The sequence below is a fragment of the Gorilla gorilla genome, chromosome 18 (genome assembly GCF_029281585.2).
Source record: "Gorilla gorilla gorilla isolate KB3781 chromosome 18, NHGRI_mGorGor1-v2.1_pri, whole genome shotgun sequence".
Taxonomy (NCBI): Eukaryota; Metazoa; Chordata; class Mammalia; order Primates; family Hominidae; genus Gorilla; species Gorilla gorilla.
Window position 1 is genome coordinate 82,281,873 of NC_073242.2, and position 22,448 is coordinate 82,304,320.

General features: G+C 33.6%; 1 protein-coding gene across 15 annotated transcripts in view; it reads left to right on the forward strand.

The window, feature by feature from the left end:
• CHD9 (chromodomain helicase DNA binding protein 9) overlaps nucleotides 1-22,448 on the forward strand; it is a 274,384-nt gene that overhangs the window by 154,085 nt on the left and 97,851 nt on the right. For 13 of the 15 annotated variants that reach the window (XR_010131565.1, XR_010131564.1, XR_010131566.1 and 10 more), the window contains 6 exons: nucleotides 1,599-1,930; nucleotides 15,051-15,162; nucleotides 18,778-18,924; nucleotides 19,809-19,877; nucleotides 19,961-20,016; nucleotides 21,292-21,409. Coding sequence is in view for 12 of the 15 variants with exons in the window: in XM_055366784.2 (XP_055222759.1) it covers nucleotides 1,599-1,930; nucleotides 15,051-15,162; nucleotides 18,778-18,924; nucleotides 19,809-19,877; nucleotides 19,961-20,016; nucleotides 21,292-21,409 (834 nt within the window). In the remaining 3 variants the exon portion in view is untranslated. Of the gene's footprint in view, nucleotides 1-70; nucleotides 465-1,598; nucleotides 1,931-15,050; nucleotides 15,163-18,777; nucleotides 18,925-19,808; nucleotides 19,878-19,960; nucleotides 20,017-21,291; nucleotides 21,410-22,448 lie in introns of those variants that run through there. The other 2 variants (XM_031002734.3, XM_031002736.3) reach the window with 1 other exon arrangement.

The window sequence follows — 22,448 nt, forward strand, 5'->3', positions numbered from 1 at the left end:
TCCATTGGGGGTTAAATTGCAGCGTCTAATGGAATAATAACTGGTAGCACCATCTGCTGGCCTACTTCCGCAGAAGGAGTCAGTATTTTTAACGACATCTCTAATATTCATGCTGATGCATTTTGATGCTTTGTGCATTCATTTCTTTCTGTGCTTTGTTGGAATCTGGCTATCTGCTTACAGCTATTGAGGAAACTCAGCTTTTTAGGAGTGTTTACAGCCTTTTTCATACCTAAATAGGATGAACAGTAGATATAAACTTGCCAAGGCAGAAATGTGTTGATAAATCAAAATGTGTATTTGTGGAGGGTTGTGCATCTCTTGGTTGCAGCTTGCTAAATAGGCCATTTAGGAATCTTCTTTCAATGCTTTTTTCTTGAGCACTGCCTGGGGTGGTGAAAAAGCAGAGGGCAAGCCTTTGTCTGACGCCAAAAATGTCTTCAGTGAAGAGGCCAAGAGGAAGGGTAAGTGAAAGCCTGAATGAGTGGGAGGAGGAGGGGTTCTTTGGGCTAAAAGGCTAATGGGATTGAATAACCTTCCTTATTACTGGCTGCTGCTACGGGAGTCGTACTGCATCGCCATCTTGAGCTTGTTGCTGTTTCCTCGAGTCTTGGTTATTTGTTATAGCCTGTAGGCCTTAAGGTGGCATTTTAGTGAGCAATTCTAAACCCTCCTTCCTTTCCCAGTGCTGCAGCACTGCTATGAAACCTTTGATGAGGCAGGTATAGAAAAAATATCCAGTGAAGCACACTGGAATCAGCATGAAAATGTGTTTGGAAATTCCTGATGGTTTTTTCCTTTGGTATAGTCAGAGGCATGTTTACGGGTAAGAACATAACAAAACTGTGATCTAAGTATATGTGGATGAATGCGTGTTTGAAGAGGAAATTCTTTTTAAAATGCTCTTGATCTGCTTCCTGTGATATTGCTAAATATTAATAATTTTAATGTAAAACTGTAAAACTTGTTTATTTCCCAAATTGCTTGAGCAAAATAATTATGATATAGAAAAAGAAAAAAAATGTTCACATTTAACTCTTTCATGGGAAAACTAAAACTTTCTCTAATTTTAAGTATGAGAATGTCTGTTTACTAACTAGCTATGTTGCTGCACTTAAATATTAAATGATTTCAGGTTGTAGTCGTAAAGCAGAGGCTTTATTTTTCTAAAAGCCATAATAAACTGTATGGAGTAATTATAAATTAAAATTATTTAAAAATTTATTAATGTTCAGAATTTTGGAGGGAAGAGGAAAGAAAAGACTTTTATTCCAAATGCACAGAATATTTATGGGATAAAATTTGAATCAACTATCTTTACAGGACAAAACTTGAATCAACTAACCAAGAATGCTATGAAAATATCAATGAATCTATATTATTATTCTTTAACCTTCATTTTTAAAAGTAGCAATTGAGCTGTTTATATCTGTACTAATTTCTTGATAAGCAAAATGTTTTAAATTTGTTTGTAGCACTCACATATTTGCTAATGTAATTTTACCTCTCTAAACATAATTCAAGATTTTCAGATATTTGTGACAATTGTTTTAGATGTACTTTGGTATATTCTATAAAAAATATTTTTATTTCTGTAGCCTCCATCTTCCAAGAAGAGCGATGGTTCTGGGACATATACTAAGTTGCAGAATACCCAGGTGAGGGTCATGTCTGAGAAGAAGCAGAGAAAAAAGGTGGAATCAGAAAGCAAGCAAGAAAAGGCTAATCGTATAATATCAGAGGCCATAGCAAAAGCAAAGGAGCGTGGGGAACGCAATATTCCACGAGTAATGAGCCCTGAAAACTTTCCTAGTGCTTCAGTTGAAGGAAAAGAGGAAAAGAAAGGTAGAAGGATGAAATCCAAGCCAAAGGACAAAGACAGCAAAAAAACAAAAACATGTTCTAAGTTAAAAGAGAAGACAAAAATTGGGTAAGTTGGTTAAGAATTAAATTTAATTCCTTTCAATGTTCTGTTAAAGTTCAAACTGTCCAACCATCTACTTTTGATTTGAGTATATTTACTCCCATATTTGAGTTTTAAATTGTTGGCTATTATGTGTGCTTTATTTCATTGCCGAATGAATTAGATAATATTCCAGGATCTCCCAAATTTTATGGTTCTGTAAATGTAGAATGTAGCTTTTTGTATGTTAATATTATTAAAAGGGATTTAAAGTAGTAAAATATTTCGGTATACGAATCAGGAAAAGGATAAAAACAAACAAAATTAAATCCATATTGCTGTGCCAGTTTCATATTCACTTTCTTTACAGAGCATGCATTGAAATTCTTTATAAGATTCTTTTTCTCTTGGTTGTACTTGTGCCTCACTGAGCACTCATAGTTTGGAAACATGAAATGTAATATTTTCTTAATAAAACCACAACTTTGGACTGAATGAAATGGCAAAAAAAAAAAAAAAACTAATACCATATAAATCAACAATAAGTGGTTGCCAGTTCTTACTGATTTACTTCCATATAGTCTGATTTACTTTATGTAATAAAGAGGCCAGGTGAGGATTAATGCTCCAAGAGAATTATAAGGACAAAGAATTGCTCTAGGAGGATATATTAATCCTATGTATTTTACTGCTTATCCAAAATATTTTCAAAAAATAAAATACAGTAAATGTTATAATTTGCTTTATAGGTGTATTTGCTCAGCATGCAAGGGTAAGCATAACTAAGCCAACATAGTTTAGAATTGTTTTTTCAGGACTGGTTATTTTTGAGGACTTCATGTGGAAATTTGACATAAAGAGGTCAATCTAACTTTTCTCTTTTTCACAAAAAGTCCACAATAAAGAATGTCTTTATTGTGAAAATCTTCATTTGCTCAGAAATTGTTGATATATTATATAGATATTTAGAACTAATGCAATTTTATAAACCAAATGAATTCTTAGCATTTTAAATGTAACCACCAAATTATTTAGTTTGGTCCTTATGTCATTCAGGTCCAAACGATTAAATAATGTGGGCTCTCTTGTTATAATACATTAATAATAATATTGATTTTGCATTTTACTTGCAGACAGCTAAAATGAAATTTGGAAGATTTCTACTTCTTTTATTGTTTTTATAGAGGTTTTAGGTATGAAAGTAACTTATTTTTCCAACGCTCTGCCCAGTTTTAATTCAGGAAATCCCATATTTAGTCTTTTGCTGAACCAAAATTTAATATAATTAAGGGTTTCCAGTTTTAACTTGTTCAGAGATCTAGACAGAGTAGAATACTATTTGGAAGAGTAACGTTTTGAAAAACAATGCATAAAATGAGGAAATTGGTTGATAAACTTTTAAAAGTTACACTAACCGTTACTTGCCTCAAACTTGGGAAGGAACAGCTAAAGGCAAAAGATACCAGAAGTAAATCTAGTTTAAGAAAAAACATTGTACATAAGAGAAAACTAGAAATAATTAAATTAGAGAGAAACACAGATTTTTAGAAAAGTGAATTAATATAGTAAGGGGAGTAGTAACACTGAAGCGGAGTACTGACTAGTTTTGTGATATCTGTGTTTTTGTTAGGAGTAGGTAAATTATTCATAGTAAATTATTTTAATATTGCACAACATTGACCAATTTTTCTAGAGGTAGCAAATTCTAGAAAACAAAATCGATAAGAATTATACTAGAAATATTTTTTCTGTTTTGGCTAAATACATGGTAAAATATTGAGTAGTTGCTAGAAAAGAAAAATTGTTGAAAATATAGGCCTTTTTGATAGAAGAATTTATAAGTCGCAGGCAAATAAGTAGAATTGAAGTTTGTGTATGTATTACTAAGCTGTTAGAGTAAAACAGTGTCTTAATCATTTATATCAGTCAAAGACAAAAATTATTGTCATGTTGGAGGAAAAGGCATAGTTGGAATAAATGAAATTCATATACAATCCAGAATTCCAGTATTAGCCAATTGAAATATTTCATTACTGTGCTTTCCAATAAGCCACTATACTTTGTAATTTTGAATTTGGTGAGTTTTAAATTTTTGGGTGAAGAATCATTTAAGTAAAGTTCAGTTGCATCATTTCAACTAGCACCATTTTATATTAAACATCTCATTTAAAATTTTTTATTTTTCTATTAATTTTAGGACAGTTGGGCTGTTCCTAATACCAAATTATTGATATTACTTAATTTGGAAAGCAGTGCAACTTAACAGCAGTGTAAAATATAAATTTTAAAATTAATGGCCGGGCGCGGTGGCTCGTGCCTGTAATCCCAGCACTTTGGGAGGCCGAGGCGGGCGGATCACGAGGTCAGGAGATTGAGACCATCCTAGCTAACACCGTGAAACCCCATCTCTACTAAAAATCCAAAAACAAAATTAGCCGGGTGTGGTGGCGGGCACCTGTAGTCCCAGCTACTCGGGAGGCTGAGGCAGGAGAATGGCGTGAACCTGGGAGGCGGAGGTTGCAGTGAGCCGAGATTGCACCACTGCACTCCAGCCTCGCTGACAGAGCGAGATTCCGTCTCAAAAATCAAAATTTTTTTTTAAAGTAACTAAATTTGTAAACAATAATTTATGGTTGATGTCATCAGGGTTGGTGTTTATTTAACCCATATATGTGATTTGATGTAATCTAGGAAGACTAATCTGGAGAAAAGCAATACTGCCCCTGCTTGCTAATGTGCTTGAAACCTTTTCGTTGTCACTTTTACAGATTAACCTTTTTTCCAATGCAAAGAATAGAATGTCCTTTTCAGAGCACTTTCTTAGAGTCTCATTTCATTTTTACAATTCTGTGAGTTAGAGTGGGCATACAGTGTGATAATGGGGTTAAATTCTTTGCCTCTGGAGCCAGTTGCATTTGTTCAGATTCCAGTTTCATCACTTAACAAGCAGTGTAATCCTGTACAAAAAGCTGACATCCTCATGCTTTAGGTTCCTCCTCTGTAAAATGGGGATAGGATAGTACTTGCCTCATAGTGTTATTTTGAGGACTAAATTAGTTAATATACAAAATAGTATCTGGAATATGCTTAGTGTTCAGTAAATGTTAGTCATTATTGTTTTCTGACAACATAAATACCATAGCCATTTAAGGAAAAAGCCAAGGCCAGGAGCCACACCGCTTCCTTCAAGCCCACACTCATTCAGCTACCTCAGTTCTCTTTCCATTAAGGCTCTGTTCCTAAATAAGATCAGCTTAAAAATTAAGCAGGAAAACACAGTTGCTACTTGTTAAGGTGAATAATAGATTAACTTATTAATGGCTATTTTGACATGACCATGCCTCTGTTGATCAGATTAGCTAAAGTAGCATTTAGGATAGATATAGTTTGAAATGTGCCTGGAGTTTGAGGGAGTTGCTCGTGGTTATGTGGAAGGGTGTGAGTTGAAATGGAAATGGCAGGTGCAAAATGAAGGGTGAGGTAGGCCTGGAAAACTTTTATCTGCTTTGGTGTTTTTTATGATCTTGGCAGTCAGGTTCTAAAAGCTGCCTTTCATACAAAATAGTGAGTATTCCTTCAGTAATAGTAGGTACATAATAGATGCTCCATGAATGGAATGGGATGAATTTTATGGGATGGATGGATGGATGGAAAGAAGGTTAAATATTAAATGATACCAAAGGGTTGAACTTGATCTGTTAAATTGAAAACAGAAATGGAGGCTAATCCATTCATAAAACCACAGGGATATAACTAATAGTTTAGTAATATTAGAGAGTTAGGATGAATTTTACTAATTTATTTTAGAATCTAGGACTTCCAGTAGAATTTTCTTATGGCCCTGTTTGGTTTTACATTATCGAATGGGATTTCACATGATTTGATAGAAGTATTTTTAAACCTATGATTTATTACTTTGACATTTAAATTATGTTTCCATGTTGTCAGTTGGAATTTACTTCTGTTATAGATTTTCTGACTGACATAAGTAGAATGCTTTTGGTTACTTAAAAATGTTCTCATAGCCCTGTAAATTTAATCAATTATTGTCCTTTATGATTAAACTCTTTTCCTTTTTGTATTAACCATAATTATCCTTTGTATGTGTTACAGGAATAGTAGTTGTCAGGTACTACAAATAGCTTTTAGTTAAAACAGAACATGTCTAAATTTGGAGATATTTATCAAACTCTAGTAGGAATTAAGTATAAGTCATGTTATGAAGAAAAACAATAAAACATTAATTTAGATCTCAAAATGATATTGTCTGTATATGCCTCCAAGAAGAAAGGAGGAAAATAACATTTGTTAATTACGTGCTATCATATATATGTACATACATGTATAGGTGTGTATTTTTAACAAAACTAGCATGTATGTCCACATGTATGTCTTTAGAGAGACATTCTTATCTATAAAAATCTAAAGGAAAAATAAGATGAACAAAATCTGAGGGAAAAATAAGACATATCATTAGAAATTGTCACTTCATAGTTCTTGTTAATAAAGTGACATGAAGCCCTGCTTGCAAGGTTTTCAAAATAATAGGAATTTTGAAATAATATATGCTCGAATTAAATATAAATGTGTTAATTGTTTATTGGTGTATGATAAATGAAAGAGCAGTTGTGAAAATGCATGGTTTAAATTTATTATGAATTTTTTATTATTAGGCATACCATTAGTAGTCTCCCTGTAAGTTCTACGGTTTTTTTTAAAGCCAAGCAGATAAAATGTTTTGCTGATTTTACTGCTTGCATGTAAATTACAAAACTTAGTAAAAATCTGAAGCATCTTTATCCTCAGAAAGAGTTGATATGTATGTAACTTATTACGAATTTCAAATAAGATTTACAGTTTCATTTTTAAGAATGGTACCTTTATATGAATCATGCTAGTAAGGTTTATCATTGACAAATAGATGTACCATATTTTATTGAATCTAAAGTGTCATTGATTATACAACAGACACACCATTAATTTTATGTGTCAGTAGAAGACAAATATTGCCGGTTAAAACTATGGCACGTCATTGATTATTAAATGATTCCTGATTGCAGAGATGTTAATACGTAAAAAACAATACATATCTTTTTTTTTTTTTTTTCTGTCTCCCAGGCCGGAGTGCAGTGGCGCATCTCCGCTCACTGCAAGCTCCGCCTCCCAGGTTCATGCCATTCTCCTACCTCAGCCTCCCAAGTAGCTGGGACTACAGGTGCCCGCCACCACGCCCAGCTAATTTTTTGTATTTCTTTTTAGTAGAGATGGGGTTTTACCGTGTTAGCCACGATGGTCTCGATCTCCTGACCTCGTGATCCGCCTGCCTCGGCCTCCCAAAGTGCTGGGATTACAAGCATGAGCCACCGTGCCCGGCCAACAATACGTATCTGTTAAGAATTCAACTGTGCTGATAAATGTATTGGCTGATTAATACATAGCTAACAACTTGGATCCTTATTTCTTACTTACATTAAATACATCAGTAAATTCAGCCTTTCTGAAAAAGGATGTCCAACTTTAAACAGGAAGTAATAGTCCAAGTTCCCAAAAGCTTATAATACAATGTAACTTTCGCATATTTAAGGATTACAGTTTTAACTCCCTTTTAATACATGCTTGTTTTTCTAAGATGAGTTTAAGCTTGGGGTCTTGAGTTGAACTTTAAATGGGCATCATTTCACTGAGCGTGTGTGTGTGTGTGTGTGTGTGTGTGTGTGTGTTTTGAGTTTATATTTGAGGACTTAAAAATAGGCTCAGTACCTTTCACTGAGCTTGCAAAGAAAAAATAATGTGACATCGTATTTTTGCCTTTTTTTTCTCTTATGATGAATTGGATGTATTAATTACAACAAATGGACTAATTGGGTAAGATTCATTGTTTGTCCAATTATTGCAATGAGAGAATCAACAGGGCAATTACAGATTGATGCAGTGTAGAACACAGTGCACAGCAAGTACTACTAACACTTGGGCAGGATTGAAATAAGTGCATAAATTACATCTGAAAATCAAATATAGACATATTAAGTATAAACATTGTGGTTTTCTACTGCCTATAGTTATCAAATGAATTTACATTTCAAATTCATACTTTAGTTTGAAATTGCCCTTTGCTGTCAGAAACAACCTATGTTTTGATATTTAGGTTTTTTCCTTGCCTGAGTATCTGTTGCTACATTTTGCTAACATTGATAACAGATCCTTTTAATGTTTTCAAGACCAAAATTTGCATAAAGCTTTTTATTATTAATATATTCTGTATCACTTTGTTGCTTTCTTTGGGGATCCTTAGACTAGCAAACTATCCGTTTATTTGAAGCATGTATTTATAATGAAATTTTATTTTAGAATTAATGTAGTAAACTCTTTGTAATCCATGATGGAAGAATGGAGTGTTCTATAGCAATTGGGTGTTTTGCTTAACTGATTTTATTTTTTCTGCTACTGAAACATCTGATTTCCTTCAGATAACATTTATGGCTATCTGTTGTCATTGTATACATAATAGAGATTTCTGATTTTATGAAAGTCGGGTAAATTTTAATCTTTAAAATTTACTAAAAGATAATATAGTTTCATATTTCTCTTTTGTCATTATGTTAATTGACATTAGATATCTGTTAACTGGTTGGAGTATATGTGTCCTTTTATTTTAAAATCAATGAGATATGTTGGAACTCATAATCTAGGAATAAAGGGATCATCTTTTGGAACTGAACACTGCCTGTCTGTATGGTGGGACCAATACCTACCTGCCTTGCCTATCTCAGAGTTTTTCTCAGAATCAACTGAGGTTCTGTAGGCAAAAGCACTTTAAAATTTTAAGTGTTCTATAAATATAAAATAGTTGTATTATTCTGAATATTTGTTTCTAGAGTTTTCTATACTAATTTTTACTCTCCGAGCCAGTGGTTCCCAAACCTGATAGAGCACCAGAACTCTTAGGGAATATTTTAAAAGTTATATTAGAGTCATTTTTAGACCAGAATCCTGGGTTTGGGACCCACAAAACTGGATGGGTTATTTTTTTCTTTCTTTTATTTTGAAGTAATGTCAGAAGTACAAAAATACGTCAGAGTTCCCTTAAGCTCTTCACTCACCTTCCTCAAATGTTAACATCTTATGAACCATAGCACGATTATCAAAACCAGGAAATAAACATTTTAATAATCCTATTAACCAATCTGCAGACCTCATGCAAGTTTTGTCAGTTTCCCTTTTTTTTGTTGGCCAGGATCCAATTCAGGATCCTACATTTCATTTTGTTGTCATATCTCCTTAGTCTCCTTCAATTTAGGATAGCTCCTCAGACTTTTTTCTTTTATGATGTTTTCATTTTTGTAACATACTGGCCAGTTATTCTGTAGAATGTACATCAATTTGAGTTTGTTGGGCATTTTCTCATAAAGAATCTGTATTTTATTTTATTTTTGAGACAGAGTCTTGCTTTGTCGCCCAGGCTGGAGTACAGTGGTGCAGATCTTGGCTTACAGCAACCTCTGCCTCCCAGGTTCAAACGATTCTCCTGCCTCAGCCTCCCAAGTAGCTGGGATCACAGACATGTGCCATCACGCCTAGCTGATTTTTGTATTTTTAGTAGAGATGGGGTTTCGCCATGTTGGCCAGGCTGATCTTGAACTCCTGACCTCAGGTGATCCTTTCTCCTCGGCTTCCAAAAGTGCTGGGATCACAGGCGTGAGCCACCACACCTGTCTAGAATCTGTATTTTAAATAGCTTTCATGAAGCTTTCCCCAAACATTTAGGCACTGCTGATCTGATACCAACCTAATTAATTGTGCCTCTGTAATATTACCTAGATACCATTTTAGAATCTATAATAAATTGGTAAGATTTACAGTTTTCAAGGTTCATTGTAAATAACCCTATTTCTAAAATCTCTCTCTCTAGATAGATAGATCATTTTATTTAAAAAAAATTTATAATATTTTAGAAATAGGGTTTTACTTTGTTTCCCAGGCTGGCCTCGAACTCCTAGGCTCAAGTCTTCTCCCACTTCAGTCTACCAAGTAGCTAGAACTACGGGTGCATACCACTGCGCCTGGCTTATACTCTTTTCTTTCTTTCTTTCTTTCTTTCTTTCTTTCTTTCTTTCTTTCTTTCTTTTTTTTTTTAATTCAGAATTACTGGGCTTTTTTAAAATCTAATTTTAAAATGCTACCCAAATTAACCCAGAATTGTATCAGTCAAAAATGATTTCAGAATTGACTTTTTTCCTATCATGGAAACGTACCCTTTTTAAATAGAAAAGGCATGTGTAACATTTTGGACTTAGAAGGTTTAGTAGGGAAATACTATATATCTGAAATATCTCTTACAAAGTTAGAATCTGAAAACGATTTTTGCATGGGTTGTTAAAAATGACTAATGAGTTCATGAAATAAGATGCTATGCCAGACATGTAGAACAATGTTGGAAGAATAATACAGAATATGTGGAAAATAAAGTGAAAGTTGCTTTTTTGTTTTTAAGTAAAATTTTCAAATAATTAGTATAACAAAAGGCTTATCTGAGGTGTGATGGGAAACATTTTTATCTAACCTACCCCACCACTTTTTATCTAACTTGCCCCACCACTCAAAAGGGCAAGTGTTTAAGATTTATTTGGTAGTTAGTATTTATTTATTAGTATTTTCTAGAGATTTAGGTAATATTTATCTATAAAAATGTTTAAGCAGCTTAGTCCTTTGTCCTTAGAGAATCTTCATTTAATCCCCTTATGCTATTGTAAAGGAATAGCGGAACCAGTTCATAGTCATTTGTAAATTTTAAAAAATATTTAAATATCTCCGCCTCTCATTTCATTGAAGTTTTTATTCATTGGGATTTGAATGAATAAGATATTGCATCAGAATGTGCATTCACATAATTCATTTAGCTTATCAAACATTGAAAAAATACCTTTTTAAGCAATATATGAAGGGTATTAATAGACCATGATTTCCGTTTCATGGGAGATTGTTATTTAAACAACTACACTCTCCGTGTGTTGTTCTCATCTACAAACTATTTGAAAATACACATTTAAGTTGGAGATTGATAGCAAGTAGGAGGAAGTATCAAATATGTATTTTTACTACCCAGTTTTATTTAGTATTGTCCCTTACTTTGCCATTAAAAATCATCTGCACCAGTGCCTTAGGATGTAGCAAATATTCACAAGCAAAGTAATGGATACCCTTAGGAGGCGGTTCTTACTGGGAGAGGCATGAGAGGGGACTTCTGGGAAACTAATGCCTTGTTTCTTGATCTGGAAGCTGGCTACACAGATATTTTCTGTTTGAGAAAATTGAGCAGTACTCTTAGTTTGCACTTTTCTGACTTTGCATTACACTTTAATGTTAGTAAACTTGCACTGATAGGGTTACGGAAAATGAGAGATTGGATTGGGTGCATATTGAGGTTGTGATACCTATGAGATACCCATATGTATATGTGTAATAAGCAATTAGTTATATGAACATGAAGCTTGGGGAAAAAATCTGAACTAGAGATAAGAGATTTGAGGATCTTTAACTTCTAGGTAGTAGTTAAGAAAAGATTAAATTAAATCTCTCAGGGACAGACAGGAAGGTGGCTGAAGACAGAACTTTGAGAGAAACCAAAGTTTAACAGGCTAGCAGAGAAGAATTGTCAATGATTGAATCCTACGGAAAACTAACATTCAAGATGTAGATGCAGGAAGAAGAGCCAAAATTTAGTAAAAGCAAGTTTAGTGAGAACCAGAAGACTTGTGTCAGGGAGCCAAGAAAGGGGCCAAAAGGAAACAGTTACACGTTAGGACTTAGTTACACATTACGATTTTTTAAAGCTCTGTTGGATTTGCCATTTTAAAAGTCTTTTGAGTCCTTAAGCATTAGAAGTTTAGGCTTTGGAGTGAGGCATACTTAGTTTCTGTCTCTGTTCTTACTATTTCTGTGACTTTGAGCAAGTTATTTAACTTCTCTAGGCCTCAATTTCCTCTTATAAAATAATAGTACTTCCCTTTTAAAATTGTATGAACATCAAGTGAGAGAATGCATGTAAAGTCAGCAGAGAGGCTGACTCATAGTAAACATTGAATAAATGGAAGCTATGAATATTAAAAGTAGTTTTGAGAGTTGAGATTATAGTTGGTTGAGGAATGAAACGGAAATGACTCTTGAGAACTTTGGATACAAAGGAGGAAGAACAAGGTCATATGGGGTCTAACAGTAAATATAGCCTCAAGGGAGATTTTTATTTTAGGAAAGAAACTAGAGGAGGAAAAGGGACTAGAACAGAGAGGAAATAAGCAGTGAAAGTGGTGAGAGGGAATGAAGTGTAACTATGGTTGGTTCCTTAATGTTGCTTCAGAATATCTTTGTGTTTCTTCTGATTTCCTGCTTCCAACATAAGCTGTATTTCTTACTGTTATTTACTTTCTTCACATATTCAGAACAGTGCGGGTGAGACACCAAGTAAGAATTACCATTATTCTGTTGAATGTGGTAATCATACCAATACAAGAATAATATAGGGAAAAAGCATTCTATAACTTTTTCTCGCCTCAAGTCTAGTCATCCAGTCAATAACCAAGTCCCGTTGGTTCTACTTCCACAATAAAAAATTATATCTTTCTTTACCTCTTCATCCACATTCCCACAGCCCTAGATTACACTCTTTTTCTCTCCCCTGAATTGTCATTTGCCTTATCATTGGTTTCCCTGCCTTGCATTTCACTTCCTTGTCATCACATTGCCCCCTTGCTTACAATTCTTATATCTTCCAAATACTTTATTTGTTTTATTTATTCAAAATAACTCACTGCCTATTCATTAAACATTTGCTGCCAGTGATGAACAAGACAGATTCCTTTTAAATTCTTGCTCTCAAGAGCTTAAAAGCTGCCCTTAAAATGTGAACTCTTTGTGTGTCATACAAGGCCTTCTGTGATCTTCACCCTTTCTGGTTGTCCAGCTGTCTGCTGCCTCCTTCTGGGGTACTCTGTGTATTCCTGTCATGCCATTACCACTGCATGTTCTCCTCACTCTTCTGTGGTATCCCCCTACCTGGAATGTACTCTACCGCTTCTTTCACTACCTGTTAAACTTCTTTTCATCATTATCAAATGTTATCTTTTCTGTAAAGCCCCCTTTACTCTTCAATAAGCCTGAGCACTTCTTCGTTTGTGTTCACATTGCATCCTGTGCTAACCCCCACTTTGGCATTTTAGCTGTGATCATAGTCTAACTATGATACTTTAAGGTTAGGAACTGTGTCACTATATTTTCAAATCCTAGAGCCTAGGAAAGTGCTTGGCATAGAATAATTAGAAGTTGTTAGCATTAGTTGAGAAATCACTATGCATCAAGACTGTGCTAAGAGCTAATAAACATTATCCCACTTAATTCTCAGCAACAGTGGATGTAGTTATTATGATATCCCTATTTTCCAGGCAAGGAAACTAAGGCTAAAAGAGATCAAGTAATTTGCCCAGTGTCTCACAGATAGGTACATGGTGGAGTCAGGGTTTAAATCTTTGACCCTGTGTTTTCAAAGTGCGTGCTCTTAACCTCCAAATTCTCCTGCATTAATAAATAGTTGTTGAAAGAATTCTGATATCTTTCTGATAAATCATATCTGAAAGTATTGGGGAGATTTTCCATTTTTATAATACAGATATTTAAAATAGTACATTGCTGATTAATAATTGCCGTGGTTTAAAATCATGCCCCTGCATCTGTTGAAGCAGATAAGGAAATGTGAGAGTTATGTTTTTATACCTCTCATCAAGACAAAAAAACCCACTTTCATTTTAGATAGCTCCATCTAGTGTGTATATGTGTAAATATCAATATATATATAAACATACATATATGAAGATATACTGACACATACATGCTTTAGGAATATAAAAAATAATAGTTCTGGCCGGGCGCGGGGGCTCACGCCTGTAATCCCAGCACTTTGGGAGGCCGAGGCGGGCGGATCACGAGGTCAGGAGATCGAGACCATCCTGGCTAACACAGTGAAACCCCGTCTCTACTAAAAAAAAAAAATACAAAAAATTAGCCGGGCGTGGTGGCGGGCGCCTGTAGTCCCAGCTACGCGGGATGCTGAGGCAGGAGAATGGCGTGAACCCGGGAGGCGGAGCTTGCAGTGAGCCGAGATCGCGCCACTGCACTCCAGCCTGGGCGACAGAGCGAGACTCCGTCTCAAAAAAAAAAAAAATAAAATAAAATAATAGTTGTTATGCTTAGCAACATACAGTACAGATAAGATAAGCCTTAACATAAGTGAAAGAATTAAAGAACAACAAATTGTTAAAGTGCCTTAAGTAATTGTCTTTCTACTGTAGAGTAGAAGGAAGTAGAGGCTTTTAACGAATAGGGGGATTCAAGGAATCAAGTGGAATTTGAATTTAATAAGAGAAAAAAATCTGTCATTGGAAATCTGCAAGATAATAAAGTAAACACAGTTGTATCACCTCACATTTTTCCTATGAAAAGTAATCTTAAGCCTAAAAAACAAATAAGACTTGACTGCCTTTTTTTTTTTACCCGCTAAATTTATTTATTTATTTGTTTGTTTGCTTGCTTGTTTGCTTATTTATTCATTGAGATGGAGTTTCGCTCTTGTTGCCAGGCTGGAGTGCAATGGCGCGGTCTTGGCTCACTGCAACCTCCGCCTCCCGGGCTCAAGTGATTCTCCTGCCTCAGCCTCCCAAGTAGCTGGGATTACAGACGCCTGCCACCACGCCTGACTAATTTTTGTATTTTTAGTAGAGATGGGTTTCACCATGTTAGCCAGGCTGGTCTCAAACTCCTGACCTTTTCCCAGCTGCCTCGGCCTCCCAAAGCACTGGGATTACAGGCATGAGCCACTGCGCCTGGCCTACTTGACTGCCTTTCTGTGTTTAGAAGTACATTAATTGTACTTCTGAGTACATTAATTATACTTCCAAACATAGAATTGGATGGTGTTTGTTCCATTAGAATAGAGTTTATGTTTTGAAAATGTCAACGTGGATTTCAGGATAATTATCATCCTTGGTTGGACATGCAAGTGATATAAAGTGGAAGAAAGTTTATCATGACAATCTTAATTTAATCAAATTTAGGAAAATTCAAAGAATTCTTACTTTTTATTCTTTTCTTCTTGAAACAGCAAACTCATTATTACATTGGGTAAGAAACAAAAAAGAAAGAATGAGTCTTCAGATGAAATATCTGATGCAGAACAGATGCCACAGCATACATTAAAAGATCAAGACTCTCAAGTGAGTATTACAATTTTTTCTAGAAATGAAACACTGTTAGAATGATTTAGTTAGCATAATATTGCCTTATAGATATTTACACTTTAGTTAGAAGTAAAAATACATTTTGTAGTATGGTAGAAGTTGAAGGTAGCATTATTACAATATGTCCTGGTAATATTACCATAGAATATTAGATGTGGGAGGAAACTAACATATCCTCTCCAAACCCCTCATTTTTCAGATAATGAAACTGAAGCCCAGAGAGGTTAACAATACAAAGTCCTTGATGGCTTTTAGCATGGAGGAGTATTTAGTGATACTATCCTGTGCTTATAGAGTTCTTTTGAATGAACGTGATGGGCATAGTAATTTTTTAAATCACATACAAATGACAGAGCAAATGGATTGAATCATTCCTAGAAATAATTCCTTTGGTCTGTTTCTGTGAAGAAAAGATAACTGACTATATTAAAAATCCCGTAACATAGACAGAAGAAATACTATGCATTTTGCTTTTTTTTTTTTTTTTTTTGAATAGGTGGATATTCAAAATAACCCTCTGAAGTTAAAATTATATATAGTGAAGGTCATAATAATCCAGGCCACCCTCTGCTCTCTAATAACTAAAGTACGACTGTAGGCCGTAGGGGTGGTGGCAGTTGTGAATTATGGGGCCAGAAAGCCCCTGAATGGCCTTTCTTCTTCCTTATGCAGCTTCTTATCCAATGGGAGAGTAGTGGCTCAAGGCTCCTGGGCTGCTGCAAGAGTTGAGGTAAGGGCAGTGACTGAAGCTCCTAATATTACATGGCCTGGCTTTTTCATCATATGTTATCCTTAACTTAGGCAAACTTATATTTAACTTATTCCATATGATTAAATTTAGTTTAATTTTTGCTGGAATAATGCTGGCCATTTTTCCATTATGTAATTTTCAAACAATGAAATGGTAGGCTAGGTCAACATGAACATTTCTTCCATGTTTTTCACTGTAGTATTAGGTTGTTTTGACAGGTGTGTTGCTTTAACACACACCCAAAAAATGGTGAAGGTAAAAATATTTTCTAATAGTTATAAATCTATATTATTGATATATTTGATTGTGTCATTAAATAAATGATGGAAAGATCCATGTAGCTTTTAACCACGTTGGAAACTAATTAAGGTTTGGAATCAGCTGGAAATCTAAAAATGTGATTTGGTATTTAATTTTGTTACCTTTAATCTTAATAGAGAATATTACAGTAGTCCAACTATATTTAGAGACCTAAATTAAAAAGAAATATGCCCCGCAACAGATTATACTATTAGGAATATTATAGGAAACAAGTGCAATGTTGAAATAGTGAAGTACTATATTAATCATTTAAAACATGCTTCTAACCTCCTATGTAAAGTGCTGTGGGCTGATCTGTTGAAGCCTTTAGGACTTAAGAAGCTAAAAATAGGAAATTAAAAGGGACAATTTATCAAGATTTTAAGTTGTGCTTTAAAAAACATTACGGAAAAAGAAAGCCAGAAAAAGCACATGCCAAAAATGTGGACATCAGATTCATTTTTATGTTTTTAAACTAGTAGCGACGTTCTATGGTGAAGAAAGATAATTGGTGAGAATGATACCTTATTTGGCTTTACCTAAGTAATGTGTAACTATGTCCTCTAGTGGAGTGTAATTTATGGTAAAATATTGTATAATCTCATAATTCATAGACTTTTAAATTAATCTGTTAGGCAAAGTCTTTGTAGGATGAGGGAACAGTTTACAATAAGTAGCCTTCATTCTATCTGAGTGCACTTTTGTGAGCTTAAAAGATTCTTTGAGGTCACTCATTTACTATTTACTAAAAACTAAGTGAGTTATCTCTAAGTACTAATAGATGTCTTAAGTGGCCAGAAAGGAAACTAATGCTGAAAACTTCTAACAGAATTTTCTAAAAATGTACTGAACTATTCTCAAATTTCATTACTTAAAAGTCATGCCTAATGAGACATTGATAATATATCACAGTTGTTTATTAATTAAAACTATTCTTGAACATTAAGATCTATATGGTGCCCATAATAGAATTCTAAATATTCTTTTAGCCTAGTGTTAGAAATCCATAGAATTCCCCCCTCCTAGAGAATAATAGTAATTCATATCCTTTTCAAAATAGGATGAAGGAAAATTGGGTTTCTAGTAGCCCTTTAATTAGAATTTTTATATGTCACCAGGCTGTGTTACTTTGAGGTTTGAAATGTCAATGTCTTCATGGCCAAGAGACATTTGACCCATCCTACATGAGGCATGGTGTTATCTAGTACATTTGGCTGACCATATGAGTGCCTTTCTTTCTCTCAGTATTTTACTACTCACAAGAGAAAGGGGCAGAGGCATGACTGCATGCATATAGTTTGTCACCACACTGTAGCAGTGACTCAGCCATTTTTGTCATGGCTGTGAAGGTAAATTAAAGACTTGCCAAATAGAAGACAGGCAGAAACCAGAAGAACTTGTGGTTTATTTTGCTGGTTCCATTTTTTGGAAGTGTCATGAAGTTACTAAATATATAGAAGAAATTGGACTAGAAAAAAGAAGAGATTTGCCAAATATTGAGCAATTGAACAGTTGGTTGAGATGCCACTAACCCCATGAAATGTCTCTACCCCATGAGATTACAAGGGAGATTTAAAAAATAAACCTAAGCCCTTTGGGATTTTGAAATTTTTATCTTTATTGTGGAAACACCAAAAGAGATGTAACTTTGTTTTTGTTTTTTTAAGTTCTCCTTGAAATATAAAAGTTTTGAAACAAATATTAGATATTTAGGGAGGTAAGTAAAGCCATGTATATTTGATTCCAGATTTAAAATTACTTAGATTATTTAAAAATTATCTTACTACATGTAATACTTTGTAAAAGGCTTAGTTTTGTGTGATGATAGTGATGTTTTTTATATTTAAGGAAAGCTACTAAAGTTAGTGAAACAGTTTCTTCTTTCATTCAAAATTATTTGGTAGATTTAATGCTTTCTTATTTTGTGCATTTCTTTTTAAATATTTTATATTATGTTATTCTGCTTTAAACACAGTTTCATGTGTTTTGGCAAACACTATTTAATTTATTCTTCTAGATTTATACCCCCAATTAATTCTATACCCAATATTCATCTGATACACTTTTTAGGTTTTGGACTAAAACTGTGAAATTATTAATAGTTTAAATATTTATTGCCCAAGGTATGAAATAGTTAAATAAAACAGATACCTTTTTATTCTTAACAATAGTTTCTAAAGAAAAGTAATGTAGTAATAAAGGTATTACTAATAAAATATATTTTGCCCAACCTGTGAAATAATTTTTTTAAAAAAACAGACATCTCTTTATTCTTAATGATTTCCAAATTAAGATAATAAAAGTATTACTAATATTTGTTGTTTGAAATTGTAGGAAGTAGACCTGTAGGAAGATTGTAAGCCTCTGGCAAATGGCAAATTATAATCTTCCTCTAATTAAAAACAAAATAGGAAAAGATAGAGCATTGAGTGTCATGTTGAAAATTTAATATACAAAATTGCCAAGTCTAGGGGTAATTATTTTCAAAACCTTTTCTTCAAAATAAATTATATAAATCTGATTCTTGTGGTTCATTACAGAAAAGAAGATCAAATCGACAAATTAAAAGAAAAAAATACGCAGAAGATATAGAAGGGAAGCAATCTGAAGAAGAGGTTAAAGGTTCTATGAAAATAAAAAAGAATTCAGCTCCTTTACCTGGTGAACAGCCTTTACAATTGTTTGTGGTAAGCATATTTGGGATTATGACTGCAAAACATTTTAAACCAACATAAATTCTATAAGATACTTGCATTGTTTTTCCTTCTAAAAATTGCTCTAACTTATCCTTCCGGATTCCATATTATTAGTTAATTGAGTCATTCAAATTAGAAACCTAGGGATTCATTCTCTCTTCGTTTTCCTTTGCCTCTTCATTCAGGTTGTCACTACACTTTCTACCTCCTAAATATATGTTCTTGAAATTCTTCAAACTATCTTTTCTGCAGAATATTTCTAAATTACAAGTCTAATCATATTATTTTTCTACTGAAAACTCCTCTAATAGTTTCCTAAACCTTACAAAAATAACGATACCTTTTTAGCAGTGTATAAACCCCTTTGTCTGGATTTTCTGGAGTCATCTTCTGCTACTTCTCCATAAGCACTTAGTCCTCTGTTTTATGAACACGTTTGCCTGAATGCCGTATGTACTTCCCTCGTCTATGATTTTTTAAGTCCCCCTTATATGCATTATGACCCAACCACTCAGCCACTAGCTGAGTACCTTGGGCAAGTACTTATTTAACTATGCCTAAATTTCCTAATCTGTAAAATGGAAATGATAATAATGAAGATAATAGATTAAATTAATATATGTAAAATGCTTAGAATAATGACCAGCACATTAAAAAGCACAATATGTTTGCTACAGAGATAATGCAGGTGATGAAAAGGACAATGACAATGATATATTTTTTTCATTTTTGTATTTCTAACACGTAACATAGTGTCTAGCACATATGCTGTATAAATATTTGTTGAATTGTAGTATGTTCATCAACATACAAAGTGGCAACTAAAAGATCTTTCAGAATGTGTTCTGTCATTATTTCTTTCCTCCCTCCCATAGGAGAATCCGAGTGAAGAAGATGCTGCAATTGTAGACAAAATTCTATCTTCTAGAACCGTAAAAAAGGAAGTAAGTACTGGTACATTACATTTTACACTTCATATTCTGTGGCCTGTTTAAAGGAGTCACCATTACTGATTTTCTTTTCTTAGATATCACCTGGAGTGATGATTGATACAGAAGAATTTTTTGTAAAATACAAGAATTAGTAAGTATTTGAGTTAGAAAAATAAAAGAAAGATGTTGATTTACATATAAATTAATATATTTAATAAATTAAAATTATGATTTTCATTTTATCCACATTTTTATGATAATTTTTATTATTTATACCTGCATAACTCAAGAATCATTAAAAAGTGAAAAGGGCCCATTTGAAAACCTTTCATGTTAAAATTGAATGATTTGGCCAGGTGTGGTGGCTCACATCTGTATTCCCAGCACTTTGGGAGGCCAAGGCGGTCATATCACGAGGTGAAGAGATCGAGACCATCCTGGCCAACATGGTGAAACCTCATCTCTACTAAAAATACAAAAAAATTAGCTTGGTGTGGTGGCACGCACCTGTAGTCCCAGCTACTCAGGAGGCTGAGGCAGGAGAATCACTTGAAGCTGGGAGGCGGAGGTTGCTGTGAGCCGAGATCGTGCCACCATACTCCAGCCTGGCGACAGAGCGAGACTCCGTCTCAAAAAAAAAAAAAATTAAATTTTTTTTATTTTCCAGAAAATGTTCATTATTAACATCAAAATGCAGGAATCTATAAAATATGCTTTTATAATTTATAGACAGCATTCATTGTATTGTTGAACTTTTCAGATTTTATTGTCCTTATAAAAGACATTTCTAATCTACTTACAGTCCCAGCTATTCTGGAGGTTGATACAGATCTCTTAAGCCTAGGAGTCTGAAGCCAGCCTGGGCAATATAGTGAGACTCCGTCTCTTTAAAAAAAAATTTTTTTTTTCCTGATCTTTAGGTTTTTATGTCAGACGTGCACAATGAGATGATTTGACCTTAAAGTTTTTAATTTTAATTTTGGATAAAGGTCAGGTAACTCATAAGAGTTGCTAACTGGGGAAAAATCACTTACTCTTCTTTTTACATATTTTCCAACTTTTCTTTGTACCTCCATGAAAGCGTTTTAAATCACATTAGTTTCAAAACAAGTTAGCTTTCTGATCACGACAAAACTGTTATAGGGAAATAATAATAGATAAATCACATCTTGCAATTAGACTTTTGATCATTTTACTGTTCTGTTTCTATATGGCAAATTGTATATCTTTAGACTACGACCTCCTTAGCATATAGTGATCACAATTACTTTATTTTAGAAATGATAGTAATTCTATTAAAGTTAAATGATGAACTACCTATTTGAAAAGTTGAAGATAATAGTTTATATTGGATGTTATGATTTAAAATACATCTTAAAATGGTTATCTGTGTCATTCTAATATATTATTTTTATAAAAATTTTAGCTCCTATCTTCACTGTGAGTGGGCCACAGAAGAGCAGCTTTTGAAAGATAAAAGGATCCAGCAGAAAATCAAACGATTCAAATTGAGACAAGCACAAAGAGCACATTTTTTTGCAGACGTAAGAAAAAAATAAATAAGACTATTATGTGTTGGTCTCTGAATACATGTAGCATTATTTATCAAAAATTACACATTATTTTAATTCTTAGACTTCCAGTGTTGATATTTGAATACAAATGCTACCTAAATATAGTATTTTTCTCTTCTTAAAATTAGCTTGGAAACCATTTGAAACGGGAACACTGATAATTCAGAATGGTAGATCATGCTTGTATTTTTAAACTAGCATATATTTCAACACTTAGAGTTGAATGTGAGTATGGTAATATTACCAATAATATATCAGCAAAGTTATTCAAGTGGAGGAAGTGATAATCTAGCAAGTAAATGGAAAATAAGATTTTTCAGTACATGAAATATATTGCATATTTTCTATACCAGCTTCATGTATGTGAACAGAACCTCTGGAAAAATTTACCTCTCTAGGCCTGACTAAATGGTCTGATGTTCTTTCCTGCTCCAGATTTTTCTAATAGACTCCTTTTAGAGCAGTTTCAAATTCTTAATTTGAAAATTTTAAAAACTTTTTCTTTTAAACAAAATAGTCACAAAAATAGTACAATGAATTCTCACATTTATTTTAACTAGATTTCCGAAATGTTAACATTTTACCATGTTTGCTTTATCATTTGTATTCATTCTGTCTCTCTCTATCTCTGTCATACACACACGTATTTTTCTAAACCATTTTAACATTGCAAACACTTTAGTATATATTTCCTAAAAACAACTATATTCTCTTTCATAAAAATAGTAGGACATCAATGTAGTACTGTTATCCACAGACCTTACACATATTTCACTAATTGTTCCACTAGTGTTTTTATAACAAAAAGAGAGTGTGTATGTGTGTATGTGTATGTGTGTGTGTGTGTGTGTATTTTTATCTGGTCCAGAGTCTAATCCAGCAGCACATGTTACATTTAGTTGTAATATCTCTTAGTCAGTCTCTCTTTGTTTTTCATTTCTTGGACATTTTTAAAGGGTACAGCTCATTAATTTTGTAGAATGCCCCTCAATTTGGGGTTGTATGAAGT